This window comes from Sitophilus oryzae, unplaced genomic scaffold, assembly GCF_002938485.1.
Source record: "Sitophilus oryzae breed Bouriz unplaced genomic scaffold, Soryzae_2.0 scaffold_1518_pilon_pilon, whole genome shotgun sequence".
Classification (NCBI taxonomy): Eukaryota; Metazoa; Arthropoda; class Insecta; order Coleoptera; family Curculionidae; genus Sitophilus; species Sitophilus oryzae.
Genome location: NW_022146190.1, coordinates 371280 through 396233, shown reverse-complemented (window position 1 = coordinate 396233; position 24954 = coordinate 371280). Strand labels below are relative to the sequence as shown.

Genomic DNA, 24954 nt, shown 5'->3' with positions numbered 1-24954 from the left:
GGATAAATTGCTAGTTACGCTAATGCTCTTTGTAAGTTGTGTATAATGCGCTAATTGTAAGTTGTATATATTGTATAGCTGTAGTAAACATAACTTCTGACAATAGTGACAAGTAATGTCCGTTTAGGTTTAACCCTTGATTATGTATAAATAGATGTACAATGAGGGCTTAGTACAAGCCCGTCTTCTAGGTGGCGCCTTGCCCGTTCTGAATTTTTGTATTCCCCTACGATTTTCTTTGAGGGGAATCCGTTAAACCCGCCCATCGTTCAAAAATGGAAGGGCGCGAGGTCACATCTATTGGGCCACTTATTAGCACGTTTCACGCATGTTTTACGAAAATAGCTCTATCCTTGTTTGTTTCAACTGTGACAAGAAAAAAGGAAAAAATCATATTCGTTTCTAAATTCGGCAGTTTTGTTTATCTTTCTCGACTTCTGATTTCGTTTCGTTTAGGTTATGTCTTAAAAAATAATTATTTATAAGCTTTTGAGTTAAAATATACCTTAATGCATATCTAAATAATTAAAAAAATAAATTTTTTCGTCCCTCACGAAGAAACGAAACAGTATTTTTGAATATTTGGATTACAAACTATTATTTTATGAGTTTTATGTGTTGTGTTTACGTGATGTGTAATGTGTATTTTGTACCTGCTGGATAATATTTTGAAACATATTTAATTAAACAAAAAGCATCTGTATTACAGGTGAGTAAATACTGTTCATATCTATTTCTAAATTCATATAAATTTGTTTTAAATCACTCTTGGTTTTAGAGTTTTTATCTTAGAGTTTTACTCATAGAGAGTCTGAGATAAGTTTAATAATAAACATTAAATTTGATAGATTGATAGATAGATTAAACGATAATGGCCAGTTGACTTAAAAATTTAAAAAATACTGATTTTATGCTATAAATTATGTTTCATTTCTTACTTTGCTTTTTTGGAACTGTCAGATATATTGTGTATTTTATAATTTTTCTTAATTAATAACGTAAAATATTGTTTATCTACACTCAACCCTGTGTTTAGATAAAGCTTCATATCAGATTTCCTATTTTATATTTTCACTCAAATCATATTTTTGTAAAATAGGTATGCTTGCATGCAAAAGTAGCGTAAATTTGACAGGGAGGTATTTTTATAGATATACAGGATGATTCGTAGATTTAAATACATATTTACTTTAGAGTTGTATAGTTTGTCAAAAGAAAAGCTATATTTTTTATTTTTTCTTGGTGAATTTGTCAAAAAATTGTCATTCCAGAAAATACTATAATGTCGTAATCGTATAGAGTTCATTTTGACCATTTTTGGATTAAATTTTTTTGTTTATATAATAAAATATATATTTAAAGCCCTTTCTAAGTTAAAAATAAGTAATATGGAAGTTTTTTACTGGAACTAATTTAAGGTAATGTTCTCTTCATATAATTATATAAAAATATGCTAAATTCCTAAATTATTTATATGATTAAATTTTCTTTATATTATTTTTTTTGTATTATATACAGGATGAGTCAAAACTATATATTATATTTTTCTTTGCTATTTCAAATGGAACACTGTATTTTATATCATAAATCAACAAATCTTTTATCCAACTTTTGTTTTGTTAAGATCTATATCCCAGATTAATAGTTATTGGATTGTTCTCAAAATTGTCTCTTTGAGAATAAACATGATTTGTTTTTCGCAATTTTTATTAGTAGGTTTGTCGTTAAAAGTGATGTATCTACATATTTATCAGCGACAAAAATTAAGAATTAGATGTCTAAAATAATTTCCTAATTATTTTTTTACTTAGCGTATCAGTAAATATTATTTATTTTATCGCTGCAGCTGAAAATAATTATGTATTCCAAAACAGGACATTACTGTATAAATATCGATTATTTGGATTTAAAAATTATTTTTCAAAACAAAGTTGGAAAAAACTACGTTTATGTCATAAAATGTGGAGTTCTCTTTGAAATAATCGAGAAAAACCCAACATCTAGTTTTGACGCCACCAGTATATATCATGCATTATAGTTCATTATACTGCAATTTATTATACATACGTAGTTTTGTTTGGTGAAAATGAAACTTTCTAAAAGTATTCCCAATTAAAACATATTAAGAATTTCCTACATTATAATTTTGAAAGACGTTTGAGTGGGCAGACAATTTGGTCTAAAATAATCATATGTCTAAAAAATTTAGTCTAAAATAATCAAAAACCACTTAACACATATAACTCGCTTTTAAAAAATCTAAAAGAAATAAGTTTGTTTATTATATTCATATTTTATTAAATTATTATAGGTGTGACTGCTAAGTGGTCGTACTCGCCACTTTAACCAACCATTGGTGGGACCATGGTAGGACCTTCAGAGATTATAATGCGAATTTTTCATACCATGTAAATCTATATACATATATTAATAAATGCGTTTGTTTTATTAAATTTGTTTTCTTATACGGTATGAGCGAAAAAAACGGCGTCTATTTGTTTACGTACAAATATATGACATCGATATTCATTTCCAAGCCACCTCTGACGCCGTTTTTTTTATCGTATGGTATACACTTACATATCCCTTATCCTTTAAATCCGATTTATTTCTAATAATTATAAAAATAAGATACCTGATTGATTCTTCCGAAATATTATAAAATGAGATATCAGGAAATAAATAAAGTTACTTATCTCGTTTGTTTTGGGAATTCAAAAAAAAGGGTATAGAGAATCTTAAGAGACACAGTTCAAATATTATTTTTGAGTATAATGGGTGCTTCAAAAAATGTGGCGGATATAATGAAACATGTTTTTTAATGCAAAACTCTTATTTATAACTTTTGTTTTATTTTCGATTCTGCCTAAAATTCTATAACTTTTTTTTTATAAATAACATTAGTATTTGCAAAAAAAATAATTCCTATGTTACATAATTGTCAGTTGTTTCCGAAGTTGGGCTATACAAATTTGGTAGGAGTGTTTTACAGAGGTGAAGAAAAAGATATATGTAAAAATACTTGGAGTTAGATGCTACACTGTGTTCAAACAGTTTTTTTTGGCTGATCCTATATATTATTATTTTTTCTAGTGCTTTTACAAAACCTTTCAACATTTGTTAAGAAAGTATATTAAGTACATCTATACTCTATACAGCTTGCAATCTGTTCTGAATTTTTCAATTTTTATCCTTCTTTTACTTCATTTACACTATAACAAGTTTTGCCATGACAAAACAAAAATTATTTATTATTAAGCATTAAAGTAATTTATATAGTTATATGACATTATTAATAGAAATTGAAGAATTTTGTAAAATCTATCAGAAAAAAATATAATATACCGGGTGTTTTTCAAAAGTGGCTTGATTGACGTATTCAATTAGTTTCGGTTATTTCTTGTTTCACCGGAAATGACTACAACTTGGTTTTTAAATGGTACCGTCGGTATTTTTTTACTTTATTTGACAGAATATGGCATTGTGAATAGAATAATTTAATGTCAACTTTTGACATATTTACTTAAAAAATTGTATTTTAAATTACAATCTAGAGTGCCATGATAAAAAACAACATGTAACCGGTCGTAAAGGTAACGACAGTTTGACTCGATATACGAAGTGTGTGGTACCAAATTACCTATTTACCAGGTACCAAAAAGGAAAAGACACAAAAAATATTAGACGATCAAATCAATTTTTCCGAAGCTCCTTGATTAAAAATTAATGGTTTTAACACAGCCATGACACTAGATTGAATTTTAAAATGCTATTTTTTTTAATTGAAAATGTCAAAAGTTGACATATGATATATGTCATTCTATTCAGAATGTCATTTTCTATCAAATAAAGTATAAAAAATACTGAGGGTACCATTTAAAAATCAAATGTTGTACTCGTATACATTTCCGGTGAAACAGGAAGTGACCGAAACTAACGGAATACGAATCAATCTCGATTTATGTTATATACCTACTAACATTCCGAATTTGGTAAACCCCGAATTTAATTTTTTTATCTGAAAAAATAAAAAAGTTATAGAGGTGAACCGCTTTTGAAAAAACACTCAGTATAGGCTGCGTCATTGAAAGAATCTGCAGATATTTTTCTATTTTAAATACGTAGTCGAATTTCAAAAATATATATTGAACACCCTGTAGCTCTACCTTAAATATCTACATATAAATATCTAATATTTTTTCTTCATCAACAAATTGAAATATTATAAAACTAGTTTTAGGTTACACCATTATACAAGAAATATACGTAAAAAAAGTAATAGAATTTTACGCAGAATCTAAAATAAAATAGGATGTTACATTTAAAAAAAAAAACATTATGTTAAATCCGCCACACTTTTTACAAAGTTACAGACGTAGGTAGGTATAGTTTCATATTATATTCTTTAATTATCCATCTAAATCAAAATCTTTAATTATCCATCAAAAATAAAATATTTATATACCTAATATAATACTTTAGTATCCAACAAGTGGCCATGAAAATCAAAATAAATATAAATCCATGTCCAAAAATAAAAAATGTAAATAGCGCTTTGAGGTATAAATTCGGTTCGAATCAGATAAGATATTTTTATTCTTTACTGAGAATTAAATTCGAAGAATTCCTAGTCCCTACTTCTTTGCCAAATTCAATAGTCTCCGCCCCTTTTTACGTTTTAATTTCTGCCACCAGTTGGCAGCATCGACTTATACAGGCTCATTGACTAACTATTAATATATAAACAAGGGTTTAACGCAGAAGTGTTTACAAAAAATAACTATTTTATTTTGTAGGTTTTCTTGCAGTGCAGTGGCGAAATACCCATATAAGATTTTTTTGGAGATAACCCTGAATAGAACTGCATTGGTACCAAATTTACAATAAACGTAAGTAAGAGTTTGTCAAATGAGAAATAGTGTCTGTTTTCACAAAAATCAGAGATACTCGAAATATAACCGTTAATTTAAAACTTTTAAAATGAAATTGATTCTTTAGTTGCTTAATTGTAACAAATATAAAGAATGCATGCCTTCAATTAAAAGAAGTCTGTTAAATTATTTGTTCTCATTGATCTTAGAATAGGGTTCCCAACCGACCCAGTTTAGCCGGGATTAACCAGGAATCAGAAAGTTTGTCCCGGCGAAAGTTTTGTCTTGGCCGGGACCTGGTAACTAAAAAAGTGTGTACTACACACATAATATATTTTTTTCTCTAATATTTAATGTTTTGTTTCAATTATTTAAAAGCTTAAAGATAATTGTCCCGGAATCGCCGATGCTCAAGTTGGGAACCCTATCTTAGAAGTCTTACGTTTTGAAAATGAATGCCATTAGTCGAATGGTAATGAGCCGGTGATTCAAATGTTAGAGAATTTTGTCTTGAGTCCTTTTTGGAGTCCATCTCGATATAACTGTTGATTGGTGATGAAGGCCTTGCTGAAAATACAAATAAGAGATTCTTTATTGTGTGTGTGTGTGATACACAGGAAGTAATTAGCAGATTTTTAAATAGCAATTACGATTTTCTCTTTGAATGAATTTTTCTGCTCTGATCTTTCCGGTTAGGTAGTCACTACTTATTTTAAGTCTAACTGCATCAAAGTTGCCTAGGAAAGGGAGGCTGCAAAACTCATAGTTCGAGCAGTAAACAGCGGCGGATATAGAGAGGTGGCCCATGGGGCCCCAGCCCCTTCTAAAATCTGTAATTTGGGCTAAATATTAGGCTTTTGGTTTAAAAATGGCGCCCTAAAAAGCAAATTCTATATTACTTTTGATTTGGCCCTCCCTAACATAAATTCCTGTATACGCCCCTAGCAACAAATATGTCCTTTTGCACTAGTTCCGCAAATAACTATCTGATATTATAATATATGTTCTAACGTATAGTCCATACCTGAGGTCCATACTAGTTTTGTATCTTTTGTGAACGTTTTAATACTTTCTTACGTTAAAGAATCAACATCCATAAAAGGCGTAGGCGATGAATTTATCAAAAATATAAATAAATAAAGATTGTTCAAATAAACAAAATAAATAAATAAAGATTTTTCAAACTAAATAAGTCTAATAAGCGTAACAGTAAGTAATAAATTAAATTTTGTAACCGTCCGATATAAAAATATTATTTGCGAAACAATGAAAATTCCAATTTTTATTTAATTCTGATTTTTTAAAATTAACCCTCTGGCACGGTACTGTTTGGAGACAAATGTTAATGATTTGGTCTTGGTCCTTATATTCTTTAGTCATTAGGTTACTCACATTTATTGCTCTGTAACGAGCTGGATCGTCTAAATAATGAGCTAAATAGTCCAGCTCCTAAACTTTTGGCTAAAGATGATTTTCCAACACCACAATGACCTAAAAGTCTCAAGGAAAGTCTTAAGGCTGGTCTAGAAGTGGGGACTAGCTGGCGAGCATAGGCATGCCTTTGGCCTAGAACAAGCATATTGTTAGAAATATGATTATGTAAACAAAAATTGATTTACTTTTGGGAAGATAAGCACGGACCGCCGCAGTGGCGGCTCGTGCTTATCTTCGTCACGTGAAGAGTTAATTTTTTTGGCGCCTTCACCATTTTGTTAACATTTTTAAAAATATTATTTGAGAAATTTTTGCTGCATTCACCATTTTGTGAACATTTTTTTTTGTTATTATTTATACACTAAGGCCTATAATATTTTCGTTTTAGTTTGGGCTAAAACGCATTAAGTAAAAAGAGATACAACTAGTTTTCGATAAACACATTATTTTGCATTCCAGTGAAAATATAATTAAATTTAAATTAAATATTAATAAACATTATATGCAGTGTCCACCATAAAGTTGGATCCATATGGATGTTTTTTTTTTATTTTAGAGTTTTAAAAAATAGTTTTGTAGCAATAACTTCTGCTTTGAAAACATCTTAAAATGCACCAAGCCAAAGTTGACAGCTAACACGTGGGAGCTATGAATACGAAATCAGTGAACCAACCCTTCTTTATTCCAAATGTCACGTTTATTAGAAAATAGTAAATAATACGACCAACAAAATAATTTTTGTAAAACAATACTACTACATAGCCAATTAAAATCAGAAAACCAGGAAGACTTAAATTTAATATTACAAGATTTACCATTTTTTCTTATTTCTTTTGAGATAAAACATCCCTCTTATCTTCATCTGTCCACCGTCTGAAGGGAGTTTCCAATAAATTGCACACCAAGTCATTAATTGGGTTCATTTTTTAACACATACACACACAAAACAATTTTAAAACACAATAACAAAACGAACAGGAAAATTCGGCAAAAATTAACAAGTTAAATCAACAAAAGCCATTAACAAACAACAATAAATAACACCAACTTTACACGGTTAATTACTCGCCGAAGTAGCCGAATATTAGCATAAATGCATAAATTATGCGCCGCCGTCACGCATTTCCTGAACAAAAGGAAGACGAAGAGAACAGCCCAAAACCAAAAACTCATTCACATCGGTCTCCGATAATAAACTTCCGGGCGGGGGGATTTACATCTGCCGCTAGGCTGACGTCACGTTACCATGGAAACCGTGCAGCCGCTTGGCTCAGAAATAGAAACATTTTCACTTGCACTCAGTGCCGGACTTAGGTCTAGGCCAACTAGGCCCGGGCCTGGGGCAGCAGATTTTAAGGGGCGGCAAATTTTGAGCATACCAAAATATTTATCTTTTTTTTTAACTTTTATTTGTTCATTAAATATTTCGAATATAGCCTTAGCCGATTACATATTTATTTACTTAACTATTATTATTGTTTAAATATACAGGGTTGTTCACCACATACGACACGGAGTATTGTAGCTAAATGATTAGATTTTTACAAATTGTAAGTTTTGGGTTCGTTGAAGGACTATTAGAGCTAGAATTTTAAAATATTTTTACAAGATACAGAGTGTGCCAAATATGTAAAAAATATTATAGTTATATTTTTTTAAATGGAACACCCTATATATTATACAATTTTTAGATTCTACGAATAAAATAAAGGTAAATTTGATTAAGGTTTATCACACTTAAACCTTACCGTTTTTGAAATAATTTCAATTTTGTGAAATTGCAGTAAAAAATGTAAGGCTTCATTTCTCCAAGGGTATCAAAGTTTTTAATACTACATATTTACTGAAGATTATTTATTGATCAGATATTGTGTTGCGATAATAAAAATTATACTTTCTTATACTGAGTGTCCAAAAAATTATGTTAAATAATGACTAGCTTTAAACGGCTGTAACTTGTTTAATTTAAATGGAACACCCTATATATTATACTTAATTCATATGCATTATTTAATTGTCTATCAAATTATATTATACCGTTTTTTACCTCTCTCTTCAAGTTTTCGTAGAAAATACCTTTTCTTATAATTTAGACCTCATTTATCACTATACCCATGGAATATTGACATTTTGGATTATTTTTAGAGATGTAACAAAATTTCAAAGCGTACAGATACTAATATTGTCGATATAGTTCGATTATTTCATTAAAAAATTAAAAAAAATGTTTAAATATTATTTGTTAAAAAGGACCAATTAATATGATCCTAGTATTCAGGCTACATTAATTGACTGTTTACGTTGATTAATCAATACTAAAAACTAAAAAAAATCCAAATTCTAAAAAACTGAATTTTGCATGTGCATTAGACAGTATAAATTTTATGTTAATTTTTGACGAATGCTTATTTTTATAACAGAGACGTTCATTTTCGTAACTTATTATTATATTGATTTCTGAGTCAAATCCACATTTATTTAGAATAATTTATTAATTAAAATAGTATGTAATTAACTAATTTTTGGGAGGAAATTGTATTTAATAGGTATACTCTTTTACAAAGATTTAAATAGTTTTCTGTTTGTAACAAATGGGCTTGCAATATTATTATTTTTGAATAGTATTTTGTACATATGTTACTTTAAAAAAAATCTCAAATGTCAATATTCCATGGGTATAGTGATAAATGAGGTCTAAATTATAAAAAATGCATTTTCTTCGAAAACTTGAAGAGATAGGTAAAAAATGGTTAGTAGAATTTGATAGACAATTAAATTGTGCATCTGAATCACGTAAAATATACAGGGTGTTCCATTTAAATTAAACAAGTTATTGTCGTTTAAAGCTAGTAATTATTTAATATAAATTGTTGGACACTCTGTATAAGGAAGTATAATTTTTATTATTGCAACACAATATCTGATCGATAAATAATCTTCAGTAAATATGTAGTATTAAAAACTCCGATACCCTTGGAGAAATGAAGCCTTAAATTTTTTACTGCAATTTCACAAAATTGAAAATATTTCAAAAACGGTAAAGTTTAAGTGTGATAAACCTTAATCAAATTTACCTTTATTTTAATCGTAAAATCTAAAAATAGAATAATATACAGGGTATTCCATTTAAAAAAATACAACAATAATGTTTTTTACTTATTTGGGACACTCTGTATCTTTTAAAATTATTTTTAAATTGTGGCTCTAATGGTCCTACAACGAACCCAAAACTTACAATTTGTAAAAATCTAACCGTTTAGCTACAATACCAGAGTACGTAGATCGCCGAGTAGCGACAGAAACCGTCGGCTCTTTTGATGTGGAGGGACCAAATTTTCTTTCTCTCTCTTTTGACGTGTTTGACAGATAGACTACGTATTTAACTGCTCAACTTATGAAGTGGTCCTATAAACATGGAATACACTGCTCACAATTTGAAGTGGAATTAATTATAAAGTTTAATACATCTTTTTTGTTTTGTTTTATCCTTATTTCTAAATTTGAATGTATAAAATATCTTACTGGTAATAAATAATTAAAAAAACGATTCGTTACCTGAGGTATACTTGAAATAAAGTATATAGTGATATTTGATAAATGGCAACAGTGGCAACTTCGCTTCTTCGTATGACAGATAACCTACTTATTTCGCGCATCCGCAAAGAAAATTGAAAACTGGACTGTCGCTACTCGTCGGTTTAGGTACTCTGACAATACTCCGTGTCGTATGTGGTGCGAACAACCCTGTATAATTCTTATTTATTATTAGGTTATTTTTTACTGCATTGTGCCATGGCATTCAGTTAATAAATACATAAATACCTCGAATATAAAAAAATAAATTCAAAAACACCTTGGTCTGCATGAAATGAAGCTTGCCAATCACTATCTTTGTCTTCCAATGAAATAAAATCCACGTTGGAGTCAATTTCTGCAGACGATACCGAAAAGCCTAAAACCCAATTATATGCTTCTAGTCTCCTTAAATAACTCAAAAGCCTAGAAATGGGTTTTATGGTGGTATTTTGGAAAGACGTTTTAAATAGATTAGATGCGGTCAATAAAAAGCTTCAAATGGTGGATATTGATCTACAACTTTCTGCAGATTTATATAGCTCATTGGAAAAATATTTTTTCTGAAATTATAAATCTAGATAATACTCAATCATTTGAGGAATATGAAAGAAGGGCCATAGAATTGTTCGGTGAGAAAGAATATGCGGCAGATAAAAAGAGAAAAGTGAAACGGAAACGACAATTTGATGAAACCAGTGATAATGAAACTCTATTTAATGCTAGGAACGATTTTAGGATAAATGTATTTAATGTTATTATTGATAAATTAATCCTTGAAATTTCCTACAGGAAAAGTGCCTACAATGACTTTTCAACCAAATTTGGTTTCTTTAGTGATTTATCTACTCTAAGTATTGACGACATTACCGATAAGTCCAGACATTTAATAACCTGTTATCCAAATGATTTAGATGAGTCAATGCCTTAATGAATTTTCGTGAATTTATAAAATGCATTAAGTCAGCAAAACCATCTGCTAGAGCATGGTACAAAGAATACAAGGTATGATCGATAGCGGCTCCAATTTCGTTCAGTTCGCGCATACCACCTGTGACGTCACCAGGAAAATAATGAATAAATAAAAAATAAAGAAAGTTGACAGGAGATCTGCATTTTTTGGGGTTATGGTTCAGAATTGTTTATTTTTAAGACTTTTTAGTTCGTTTAATTTAATAATTACTAAAACCAGCAGTTCCAAAAATATATTTAAAAGTAATAATTATCTATTAACATGGATTTGGACGATAGGTAAGAATACTAATGCCCCCTTGCACCGTTTGTATAAACTTTGTTTAAAGGCTAACCAGTGATTAACTGTAGTGAAATATTATATAGTTAATCACTGTTTAGCCTTTAAACAAAGTTTATACAAACGGTGCAAGTGGGCATAAATTTATTTCTATATTCGGTATAAAATTGTTTATTAGGTTTTTAGTTTGCGATGTTTATGGTAAATAATTTTCATTTTCATTGCCTCTGAATTCACATGAGGACAGAGTTGAGGATATCTATGGAAAAGTAACCACAAGAGGAATTGTTACATCATTTAAAAAATGTTGGGAAGTTTATTGTTTCACATCGAAAAGTAGAAAATGCCAATGCAGATGAACGTATTGTAATTGTGATAGAAGTAATTCTAAGGGTGAAGTTTATTATAATTAGTGGAAGTAATACCAAGGGTGAAGTTTATTATAATTAGTGACCTCTGCTTCTTTTTATATGTAGAAGTTTCTGGTTTTGAGAATAAATCGGTTGAACGACACCCAAAATTTAAAGGAAGTATTTGCATACCCAGAATATGCCCATCAAGGATTATATAGCTCAAATTTCCTTTAATGGTAGGCAATTATTCAATGCAAATTAACTTTTTAAGTGACTAAAATATTAAATAGTTTACAATATGGTATATCACTAAAAATATATTACTTTTAGGTACAATTAGGGCCCGATACATTTCAAAAAGTAGAATATTATTTTATATTAAATGAGGTATTGTACTAACAATCAATTTATATTAATAACGGAGATTAAAAAATAACGGAATAAATAGTTCTTTTTTTTATACTACAAAAATAAACTATAGAATACAACAGTATTTAAAAAAATAAATAAAAAGTTATGTCCCGGCCGAGATTCGAACTCGGGTCTCTCGCTTCCTAGCCCGACTCCTTACGCACTGTTCCACAGTAACTTGCTTAGCGATAATTCAATGACGGTATATAAAGAAGAAAACAGGTTTATAACAATATCTTGACGATTTGAACTGGCGCGCGGAGCGTGCTGACCAATAGCGCCTGTTATCACCTGTGACGTAGCGACCAACCTGCGCAATATCATACCTTGTATTCTTTGTACCATGCTGCTAGAGAGCTTCTTAAAGTAATTTATGAAAAAATCGCTCAAGACCTGTTTCCAAATACTTTCATAGCATTAAGAATCTTCACATGTACTGTTATTACTAACTGTTCTGCTGAACGCTCGTTTTCCGCATTGAAACGTATTAAAACTTATATAAACGGTCCACTATGGAAACAGAACGTCTAAATCATTTGGCAGTTTTACATATTGAGTCCGACCTTTTAAAAACTATCAATTACGATGAAGTAATTGATAATTTGGCGAACAAAAAAGTACGTAGGAAACCTTTATAGGCATATAAGCAAACCTTATAGTTTTGTTGTTCGTTTGTTGTCATTTTATATGAATATTCTAATATTTATTTTATGTTCTGTGTTGATCTGTTCTGTCGGTCTATTCTGTTGTTGGCCTTGTATTCAAATAAATGTTTTTATATCCGTAATTTTTTTTAATTAGTAAAAAAAAGTGAAGGGGAGCAATTCTTTTTTGGCCTGGGGCGGCAACTTCGTTAAGTCCGGCCCTGCTTGCACTTCTGGCTTGTAGGCGCGTGCGGCCCTATATGCTACTTTTTCGGCCGGAATTAACGATGCGGTGGACCTATTATGCAGAGGTCCGCCCGGAAAAAAATAAATAACTTATAAAAAATTACCATTTTATTATTTAAATGCATGTAAATATATTAAACTAAATTAATATTATAAGCAGTAAAGTTTTTTCTTTAATTTGAGTTTTTTTCGGTGAAGTACCCCTTCACCTACTGCACCTGACGAGCCGCCACTGGACCGCCGTCGGTCGCGCCAATATGATGAGATACTTCAGCACGCTCGTTTGAACGCTGTCTGTGTTTATTAAAGTTTCCTGACGCATTATTTGTGATTTGGTAGTTGATTAATTGTGTTGAATTGTAGTATATTGGAAAGGTTCTGTATTTTATTATTTGAACTCTAACAATATCATTTTTTTTATAATCAGTTATGGTCGGTGGGTAAATACCCAAAGGGTAGATAAGTAAAATTTGGGTTTAAACCTGTACCCAGATGGATACCCTAATTTTATAAAAGGAGTTCCCGACGACCTCGTTGTAAATATATCTATCTGCGATATCCATGATTGGGTAATAGAGAGAGATGGGGATTTCTGCGCCAATGGAGCAAGGAGCCAGAAGTGACGTAAACAAGTAAAAACGGTTAAAAAACCCATAACATTTTTAAACTAACAGTTTTTTCTGTTTTTTTAGCGGTTGGTTTATTATCATCTAATTTAAACCTGTATATTCTTGTTTATTAGCGTGTTGATTAAACTGTTTTTATCTGTTTAATGTCACTTCCAGCACCTTGCTCCACCGTTCCACTAGCGCAGAAACCCCCATATCCGTCTACTATGGGTAATATACCGGCTCAAGTTTCGTTTAGCCGAAATCAGTTACATAGAATATCGGTTTATATGATAATAATTCTATACAAGAAAATTAGCACTAAATAATTTGTTTTTGCCTCGGAAATTCTTTGTTTTTGAAAAAACTCGAATTTTTAATTTTTCCTATTATTAACTAAAATTTAAAACTTTACGGTGTTTTTAATAGTTTTTTTTCATTACTGAATGACGTAAAAACATTTAATATAACGATGTGAACTAATTTTTATTCGAAAATATATTTTTTTCACAATAATTTTCATTGATTTTTCCGGGTTTAGAAGTGCCAAAATGTGATAGGAAGATAAAAATTACATATTTTTGTTTGATTAATAATTTGCTATAACTTTTCTATATAACTATTTCCGCGGAAATTTATCATAAGGGCGGTGTAATGGAAAATCTTTAATATTTCGAAGTTTTCCATAGTATTCTCAACTTTTTTGCATACTTTCGGTTTGGTTTGGTTTCGTTGTTTTTATTGAGTTTGGTTGTAGTGGGTTTAGTTGGTTTGGTTTGATTTGGTTGTTTTTTTAGGATTTGGTTTGGTTTAGTTGTCGTTTTTTTGGTTGCGAAAATTAGGGTGTGAAAATTGCGAAAATTAGGGTGTCCAACTTTATCTATTGAATTTTAACATTGAAAATGTTTCTGTTATCCTATATAAGGGAGCCCAAATCGAATTAAAATGCTACATTTGCCACACCATGACGTCATATATACAAGGGTATAGGAAATCTCGGCGCAGCGGCGGCAGTCGGCCAGCGCGCGCAAAAACCATTACATCGCTAATTGTTTATTGATATATCTTTATTAGTTTAAAAGCAAAAAATATGGGGTTTGCTTTGATACCTTGTCAAGACATAAGCGAAACTTTTAAATTGTTTCTTTTTTTCATTTACGCCTTCGTTTTTCGTTAAATGAAAGTTATATTAAAAAAAACTATTTTTAAACCAAATTTTCGCATGATTGAAATGATTATTCATGTTTAAAGTTTTTTTTGGTCATAAGCACTAATGGAAATGTTTTTTCGTAAATAATTATAAAAAATTACTCCCTACGAAGACTTTATTGTGTACTGGATCAAAAAATAAGTATTTGTTTTCTCTATACGGTGGTATTAATATATCGATTTTTGATGATAGTGTCCTTTTACCCGGTCTAATTTTGTACTACTTTCGGAATAAGGGTCCCCATATCATGTACTGTACTTCCATCCCTGAAAAATTCAGCTTGTGACACCGAAGTGAGAGGTAACGTCAAAATAAGCTTTAATCTACCTACATCATAGGTAGGTGTAGGTACTCTAGGTATATTCTACCTAGCCAGTAGCTGAACTAGCTGACAGTAGTAATTAATTTGTTATCCGATAAGTAGTTGTCATTATATAAGTTTAATCATCTTATACCTCCTATAACGGTAGGTTTTGGATTTTTCTGATTGGTTTGTTAAACAAAAATATACTGGGCATATAAATGTCTGTTACAGGTTAATTCGTTAAAGAAATATGTTACACACATATTATTTTAATAATAATAGTATAATAGTAATGGCTATATTATGTTATAACACATACATATGTACTGAATGTACTTATTTTAACCAATGCATTGTTTTGTTTTTTTTAATCTCATAAATAAGAAATGTATTATAGTTTTTATTATAAAAAACAGTGATTATACAATTTATTTACACCCCTTACACTGTTTTCTGTATGGGGTGTAACCAGGAGTATATTTCGTAACCTCTTACGATATAAGAGGGCCACAAAGTGTTTTATTACTTAATGCTTAATATTTAATAATATATTTGTACATAAAATAAAATAGACTAGAAAGTCAATTAATTAATATTGACGTAATTACTAAATAAGTACAAGATTTTTTTTCTAATTATTTTAGTGTATTTTTAGTCACCTAATTATAAAGGAAAGATATCCAACCATTGCATTATTTTACTCACAAATAAATGTTTTATGGTTTTTATTATAAAACAACGATTAACTTATTATACACCCCTTAACCCAAACACTCCAAGGAGGATATTTTGTGACCCCTTATTTAAAGTGGAAAAGCTCTATTAGTCAATGTTTTAATTACCCAGCGTCTTTAATAAAAATCTAATGTAATTTTTCATAGAAATGATCTGACATAAAAAGCAAATTTTATCAAAAAACTTTTTGATTATCTACAAGGAGTAAACAGCTGACAAATGTCTGTATACTAATGCCAAAAATTCAAATTAAATACCAAAATTTTTCATATAATGCCCCACTAATGCCAACCTGATTCCAATATAATACCACTAATACTACGAATAATATGTAACACATTTATTTCACGCATTAACCTGTAACAATTAGCGATGGGAACTATCGAATGAATTAGACTATCGAATGGTTAATGAATGAATGATTTCAACTATCGAATGGTTTTATTCGAATAAAATCATTCATTGATTTGTATACTAAAGCATATGTGACAACCTCGCCGTGCGACTAAATGGTTATCGTTGAGCCACGACTATCGAATGCTTTTGATAAATGAAATTTAGTATTCGTTTGATTTTTGTATACGTCAGTACATTATTAGTTCTTCCAAATTTTTATAACTTCGCCGTATAAATACTGTGCTATTTTTGCGTTTATTAAAATAGTTAAAATACTAAAATAGTAGTTATTTTTTAATTTTATTTATTGACGATTGTGTGCATGTGCAGGTGGTCAAAATTTTTTCCGAAAATTTGTGTGGTTTTCCAAGTCCGATCTTTCAATTATTTAATTTTATATGGTATATGGTCTATTTTTTAATGGGAAATTTTGAGAAGTAGCAATTTTTAAGAGAGATGAGATGAACTTACAATTAATTTTAAAAATACATATTTGTATTTTAGATGTTTTAATAATATGAATTAGTTGAACTTAATAATCATATTTAAGTAATGTGGTTAAGTAAATGGGGTGTTATCGAACTCAAACTATGAGGTGAGAAAATTAAAATGAAAGTTTTACACGTGCCAATTAAAAAAAAAGTTAACGATGTTTGTATTTAGTTTATGCTAATTTTCTTACATGTAGTTTTTTGCGAAGAAATATTTCATTTATTTTGTAAAGTAAATGCCAGTAAAAGGAAATATAATTTTTAAATAGTAATATAAAGCACCTAATATAAATAATTTTGATTTCTAATTTTTTATTTATGTTTTCCTTCCATTACCCTGCATGCTTATTAAATTAATAAATGTTTATATTTCATGATTTTAAAATTTGTTGTTAATATAACAAATTAGTTCTGTAATTATTATTATTTAATAAACCAACGTTGCCACACACAAACAATTTAGAGACTATATTATTTTTAAATAGGATCTAATATAAATAATTTTGACATCTAATTTGTTGCTTATATTTTGCTACTACGTAAAAAAAATATTTATATTAAATGATTTTAAATTTTGTTGTTAATAGGTATAACAAATTATTACTGTTATTATTATTTATTAAACCAGTCTTTGCTTAAAAACATTAAAAATAATTTTCCTACATCCAAAATAACAAGTATTATTGCAATGTAACAACAGAATATTAATAAAAAAAAATGCAGAATATATAGACATAGGGTAGGTGGGGGTAAAGCCCCGCAATATTTATCTTTTGCATAATTTTTGGAACTGGGAAAAGTTTTTTTTGTCGTTTTTACATGAAGTCTTACGCACATATTTTATCTTTGAACTAGTAATGAAAATTCTGGCGTCGGTCTGTCAGTTACGGAGAATTTAGGTTTATATAAAAAAACAAAAATGCAGGGTTTTGCCCCACCGAATAGGGCAATTCCCCGCGCGCGGGGGTTTACCCCATTGATGAATAAAGTGGGTGAATAATAAAACAGTTTCATAAAAAAAACTTTTTTATTAAAAAATAAAATCAATGAAGAACAAGTAAACAAGTTGATTAAAACATACGGAAACTTCTTAAATCTTCTTTGAAAGTAAGCACATTGTGAAACCTAGCAGAGAGATTAAGAATAGGTTTTGACAATCTTAAAACAACATCCTTGACTTCTACGAAGGACTCTTCATTTGTTTCGGAAAATTTGTAAGTATTTGGTAATCGCTTGTAAAATACTACGTCATAACCATCTTGATAAATAGAAACGATCTTGGCAACAAAGTGTCTGAAAGAATTTTTTGTTTTGCCATCCACTTTAATTACAGCATAGTCATTTGGCAACATCAATGCAGAGTCATCCTGTGAGTGCTCAAAACTTTCAACTTGATCGTTTCCATCATCATCACCTATAAAATCACCATCAGAGCTGCTGTCATGAATCGAGTAATCTGGGTCCGTGTCAGAAGAATCTTCGTTAGAATTTGTCTTTCTTCTCTTTGTGTTGGTGGGCGAGAAGAGCTGCCTTGTTGCGTTTTCTTTAGCGCGTTTTTGCTTTTCTATTGAACGTTGCTCCTTTTCGGTAGCTTGCTTTTCTTTTTTCAGCTGCTTCGTTTTCCAAACGTTCCTTATTCGGTGTTGACGTAAGCAACTCGGACTTCAACCCTTTTCCTTTACGTTTCCTTTTAATTTTTATTTTAGGTAAAGGGATTATATCGGCAGGAGCTGTTGACGGAGTCTGAACAAGGTCGGTATCAACCGTAGGTGTTGCAATGTCAGGATGATTGTTGCCTTGTTGCATAGGCTGCTCTGTTCCAACAGCAAGATCTGAAGTTGTAGTCACATCTTTTTGTACATCATTCTCTTCATTAAATAATACCATTCGATGATCCTCATCCAGATCTTCTCCTGGAGACTGGTCTGTCACTTCTGATGGCAAAAAATCAGCATCCGAAAATATATTGGAATTAAATGGAAAAATACCAGTAGTTTTGATAGCTTGAGCTGCGTTTTCAACCGAGCTTGCTTTTTCAAAAGCTATCTTGAATGATTCAGCAACGTTGTAAACGCTGAAGGTTTCTCCTGGATGAGAAACGTCCCATGAATCTACGGCAGCATCGTAATAAGCCTTCAGTGGTCGAAATATACAGCGGTCAAGAGGTTGGGTTTTGTGGCTGCTGTGAGGTGGCAAAGTAAGGAGGTGAATATTGTTTGATTTTGCGAAAGAAACTGCTTCCAGGCTTGTGTGTGACACATGATTGTCAAGTATTAGTAAAATGGGGTTGCTGTCACTTGGTTTGGCATACTTTTTGAAATGATTCAGCCATTTGATGAAAGTGGGAGTGTTCATGTACCCTTTATCGGTTACAGCCATCTCGCATCCTAATGGACCACCTTTAATAAGAAGCCGATTTTCTCTTTTTCTTGCGTATATAAAAAAAGGGGGGCACAAAATAGCCTATAGGACTCACTGCACACACGGCGGATACTGTTTGACCTTGCTCCGCTGCTACAGCCTTAGCGACTTCCTTCTTTCCCGTGGGGGCTACGTGTTTTGGAAGTATATTTGGGACCGTTTGTACCCCCGTTTCATCCATATTGAAAATTTGGTTGGGAGAAAAATTGTACTTCTTCATAATGGCCTCTAAGTTGTTAAAATATTGAGTGAGCTGAATCCTGTTAAACCCCATTGTTCGGGCAACACTCGTCTTCCGGGGAACACGCAAAGATAACTTGTTTCTTTTCATAAAGGCTCGTGTAAAATCCCTCCCTGCAAGTTGCGCTTCAACCGAGAACTGATGGGGAATGTTATTCTCCTCGGCATATTTAAATAGAAGGAATCGCAAAGATTTTAAAGTAAGGCCGAAAAATCGCTTATCCAGGTCGATACAGTGGGTTAACAGCTGAGCTTCCTGTTCTGCTGAAAATGTGGCTCGAAATCTCCCAAGCTTAGTTCCTCCCCCTTTCTGAAGTCGATCCCTTAGTGTCGATTCATGAAACCCGATTTCTTTGGCCGCCTGACGGATAGAAACACCTCTCGCGATCAGTGTACGTGCCGCAGCGAGTTGATCTTCGGTCATAGGCATGTACTGAGTTTTTCTTTTGTAGTTCCTGAAAAGTAAATACCCGTGAATATAATTTAAAAGCTGCATAATTCATGTTTTAACAAACAGGGGCAAAACCCGCACTGCAGGGATTTGCCCCTAAAAGGCTGCGGCGTTTTGCCCCATTTTGTATTCTCGAAAAAATCTTTCATATAACATTTTTAAAATCAAGTTCAAGAAAACATTACCACGCGAAAATAAAGCTTAGGTGACATGCTATCAACCGAGAAGTCGCCTTTTCCAGATATTCTAAATACATGCACACTATATTTGAACAAAGTGACGTAGTTATTATATTAAAATGACAAAAGATGAACTAACCTCATTTTCTCGGTACACAAGCTGCCGGCTACCATCAAATTCTCTGTCGCACTGAACGTTATTAAAACCAACTCGCGCCTGACGGGCGAACCCGAAATGATTCCCGCGCTATTTCAAAACGCGGTGCTTGGCTTTGCCCCGTGCAGGGCTTTACCCCCACCTACCCTACTATCCCTAACTAACTAAAGCCAAACAATAATATTCTTTGCTAATATCAACTAATACCAAAATATGGCAACAGCGCCCTTCATAATGTATTTTCTGTGTAAATACTAGCACCTCAATAAAAAAAATAATGTGTCCTTATCTATATCTGACTCCGCAAAAATCAAAGATGCCGGCTTCTTTCATAGCATTGCCACCGACCGCTGTCGGGTTTCTCGGAAAGAAACCTACGTCGCCGGGCGACAACTAAAATTCAGTTAATATTTTATTATAATCGATCCTGACGAATAAATGAATTTCATAAATGAATGAATTTTATAAATGAATGGTTTTTGCTGCCGAATTACTAGAATACAATATTTCAAGGCAGATGACGGATCTATTCGATAATTTTTATTCGAATAGTTTTCAACGAATGTTTTCTTACTAACTATCGAATTATTCGAATGAATTGCAACTATCGAATGTTTCGATAGTATTCATTCGATACTTCCCACTACTAGTAACAATACTGATAGGTACGTGCACAGATTTTTTCCTAGGTAACTTAAAAGTCGTTAAAAAGTCTAATTATATTTAAAGAAGATATAATTCCAACAAATTACATTATAAGGCCAATAATGCACAAGTAATACCATTAAAATTTTAGCGTTTTTAACTTGTGTAACATATTTCTTTAACGAATTAACCTGTAACAATAGTGGTAGGTACGCGCACAGATTTTTTCGCTAGGTAACTTATTAAGTCGTTAAACAGGCCTATAAAAGCTATAACAACATAGGTAACTACTGTTTATAATTTAATTAGAGTTTTAATCTCAAATAATAAATGTTTTTACTGGTGTATTTCTGAAGTGTTCATTATTAAAAGTAGATATTCTTCAAGTTATGCGAAGTAATAAGTAATGTTTCCGGTGAGACCGCGTATATGTCACCGGATTCTGGTTAGTATAAAGACTTTTTCTATAGAAAGAGTTTTTTCAATAATTTTCTTTCAAAATAAGAGTAATTTCTCCTTATTCTTTTAAATATTACAGTGTTTCTTTTTCCTAAAATGTTATACTTAATTTTCGCTTAAAATTAAAAAATCACCAAATGGAGGAAAATATACGTTATTGAATAAAGTTTATACAAATCACTTTACCATAACAAAAATCATGGCGGAAGATATTCAGGTGGCATTTCACATATTTATCTATTAAAATCGAGATTAAATAATAAACTTGCGTAACATGTTATACACGAGATAGAAAGTTTCAGAATCGATTAATACGCAATACGCTACGCAGTCAACTTATTCCTATGCGCGGATGAGCGTCTTCAAGACTCTTCCTTCGGCGAGGGTCACGACGCCACCGAAGAGGAATCGGCCTACGTTTGGCTAAACAGGTTGGACACGGTGGAGTACGATATTGGCGAGTCTGAATATTTATAAAAATTTGCAAAGTAAAATATGTTGGAAAAATAATTAATCCATACATATATAAAAGCTCAAAGGGTTTTTTTGTTGCGTCCATCCCGCCGAAACCGCTCTACCAATCTTGATGATTCTTTTTTTAAATGAAAGGTATATTGTAGATTTGTTACGAAGTACTTTTATAGTGCTTAATGGCTATTTCTTTGTGTAAAACGACTAAATACTAAAACATACCTGAAAAACACCTACACACAATACCTCCAGAAATAAATTATTTGTCATTGTCAGTGGTGTGTCAGTTAGATTATATATTACGTTTTTAGATATTTTAGAGTGAGTTCATGCCGCCAGCTTTACATACATAAATATTAGCACAAAGGTTCGTTTAAACGACATTAGTGAATTAGCTACACAAAGCGATTTTAGGAAATTCATCCTCTTAGAGAGTAAAATTATCTCGGAACAGTTTGTTGTATGAAAATTCCTTACTATTTGGTCTAGAAGAATGAAATCCTACAAAAAGAATTAGAAGAAATTTTTGAAATTCATCAACCAAATGGGTAAAGTTAGTAAAAATTTATATAAAACTTGGCGACCTCTGGATTATACAAATAAAAATTGGCACAAAGGTAAAGCGAATTTATGAAATTTATACCCTTAGGGAGTAGAATAGGAAATGAAAGTTTCCTGTACGAAAATGCAATATTATAACATTATAAACCAGACAGTATAAAATTTTATACAAGGGTTTATTTAGTGACATCATAACGAAATATATCTTCCTCAATTATCCTTCAAAGAATAAAAAATAACCTATAAAGAGAGTATTAGAGCTCTTAATAAATAAAAAAAAAGATGAAAAATAAAAACATCTATGCTCACTAGCTCTCTCTATAAAGAAGTAAAAATCATTTAAATCAATGCATAAACGATTCGAGGTGTAACGCGAACGTAGTCGCGAGAAAAAGCTAGTAATTTATTAAATTATTTTATTTAACTCATTAATTTTCATTGAAAAGGAATTTTTTGTAATTCGCCACTATATTAGTTAAAAACTAAGAAACTCATATCAAATTTAAGTTTTGGGATTTTGACTTATACTTTTTACAAAATCTGAACACATTTTAAAAGAAAAAAAGGTTTTGATAATATTTGTGTAGATTGACTACAAGTTGTATAACATAAATTTCTACGACCGGTCTACCTAGTGGTCTGCAGCATCGCCTTGTGGTCGCCTGTTAATCTGTGACGTGACGCACAACAGCCAAGAAAAACAGAAGCGTGGCTAAGAATTTAGTAATTTAAAAAAAAGTCTTTTAGATACAGTAGTAGGTATTAAAAAGTTTTGTGTTTAAAAATGGGGTTTGCCTTTAACAGTTAAAAAATTATATCGTAAAGTGTAACTTTCCGTAAGAATTCTTTTTATTGCTTGCTTGTTTTACGGATAGGTGCGATCGCATAATTATTATTGATAATGTTTTATTTAATTTTAACATTACTACTTTTTCAGTGAATCTTTAAATCTGTTGTTTTTTGTTAAGTTCGTTATTTAAACATATGTATGTAATACACTCATATTAACACTAATCATATTTTTACGTTTTTATTCATCATTTTCAATGCACACCCGGTTGCATCTTTGTAAAGGACTGTGAATTTTTTTTTAAATTTTCGCATTTATTGACCATAGCGATATTAAGTTGATAAGAATATTGGATATTATTCATTGATCTGTGTCAAAGGTTGGGAAGAAGATCACCGCATAGTGGTGAAACAAGGCATTCCCGCGGATTTTCATTTTTGTATCGGTACTTAAAAATAAATCTACAATATAAAATAATATCACTTTTTTATATATCTCATTTCGTTACTTCTAAACCGTATTCAAAAAAATGGCAACAGCGCATTTCCGCGGCATTTCATTTTCGTATTAGTATTTACAAAGACGTCTATAAAATATGAAATAACATTAATTTTTCATGTATGTCATTTCGTTACTTTTAAACCGCATTCAAAAAATGGTGACGTATTTTCGCGGCAAAATTTTTTCAGTAATATACTCCCTGAGGTACCTAAATGACAAAACATTTTTAAACGAAACTTGACCCAAAATATACCCTACATCGTCTAGGGTATATACCCATATGGTGTAGATGTATTCCCGATATACTGATTCCACGTATATTCCTGGTATTATACCGGGAATATCGAGTATTTACAATATTAACTAAGTTCATTAATATAGAAGGCATTCTATAGGCCTGACGTACTGTTATAGGATCCTGTATTATTTTATTGCTAATCTCAATTAGAACGGTTATTATTACAAAAAAAAATAGTTATGTAGTAAAAAATATATTATTTCTACACATACACACACACCTGTTGCTCTTAGACGATCCAATAGTTCTGCAATGTCGTAATGCCCATACTTCAAAGCCGTTATATCAGATCTTATATTGTCAGCTTTTCGTACCTCTGTGTTACAACCGGCAGCGCACAAGCATCTAAACGTATTAGATTAATAAATATTATTATTTATTTGCTTTAGGCCGTTATAATTGTGTATAAATTATACCTGACAACCGCAATGTGGCCATATTTTGCAGCTAAATGTAGAGGATACATTCCTTTTACTGTTGGCACTTCAACGCTGCATCCCAGAGCACATAAAACTTTAACCACTTCAGGCAATCCAAAAGCACAAGCTATATGAATTGGTAAGTCACCATGCTGTAAATAATATCAGACAATATCATTGTTGCTCTATTAACTTTTAGATTTTAAATACCGAGTCTGTTATTTCAAAATTTGCTCCAGCTTCCAAAAGTAATATAGCTATATCCGTGTTTTTCTTTCTAATGGCTAAATGAAGAGCTGGATCCGGTCCTGTATCCAATTCGGTTCCACTTTCAATTAAATACCTAAAGAAAATAATATATCTTTGGGCATTCGCAATTAAGTTAAATAAATGAGAAATTTAAAATATGGAATATGGAATACATGTGGCCTGTAGGAATACTTAAATGTACTTAGTAAAAATTCTCTAATTAATTCTTTAATTATATATTTAATCTTACCTCACTTGCTCTATAGATTTTCTTCTTACAGCAAATTGTAAAGCTGTATATTTAAAAGATTCGGATGGACTATCAGAATATCCTGGGCTTAGAGATGCGCTCATTTTTCTTAAAAGTTTCATTCAAATTAAATATTATAAGTATGCTAAAGAAATACTGACTAATGAAAAAATATAATACTAAATACTTACAATGCTAAAGAAATACTTACTAATAATATGAATATGCGTTTTAATTACCTAACTAGAAACTATAAAAGTTGTTTATAACTAAAGTGTTTATGTTTATGTATGTAAATTTAAACAAAATTATTATATTTATATATTATAAACATA

At 30.9% G+C, this 24954-nt stretch overlaps 1 protein-coding gene and 1 long non-coding RNA gene across 2 annotated transcripts in view; one reads left to right on the top strand and one right to left on the bottom strand.

The window, feature by feature from the left end:
- LOC115878588 (death-associated protein kinase 1-like) overlaps positions 1-24954 on the bottom strand; it is a 72405-nt gene extending 47451 nt beyond the window's left edge. The window contains exons 1-7 of the mRNA XM_030895136.1: positions 24831-24954; positions 24620-24727; positions 24331-24463; positions 24118-24272; positions 23922-24046; positions 6264-6437; positions 5314-5438 (exon numbers count right to left, since the gene is read on the bottom strand). Coding sequence (XP_030750996.1) covers positions 5314-5438; positions 6264-6437; positions 23922-24046; positions 24118-24272; positions 24331-24463; positions 24620-24723 — 816 coding nt within the window. The 5' untranslated portion in view covers positions 24724-24727; positions 24831-24954. The remainder of the gene's footprint in view (positions 1-5313; positions 5439-6263; positions 6438-23921; positions 24047-24117; positions 24273-24330; positions 24464-24619; positions 24728-24830) is intronic.
- On the top strand, positions 373-2448 carry LOC115878552. The gene is made up of 2 exons (XR_004049552.1): positions 373-709; positions 2312-2448. It is a non-coding gene; the product is annotated as an uncharacterized LOC115878552 (long non-coding RNA).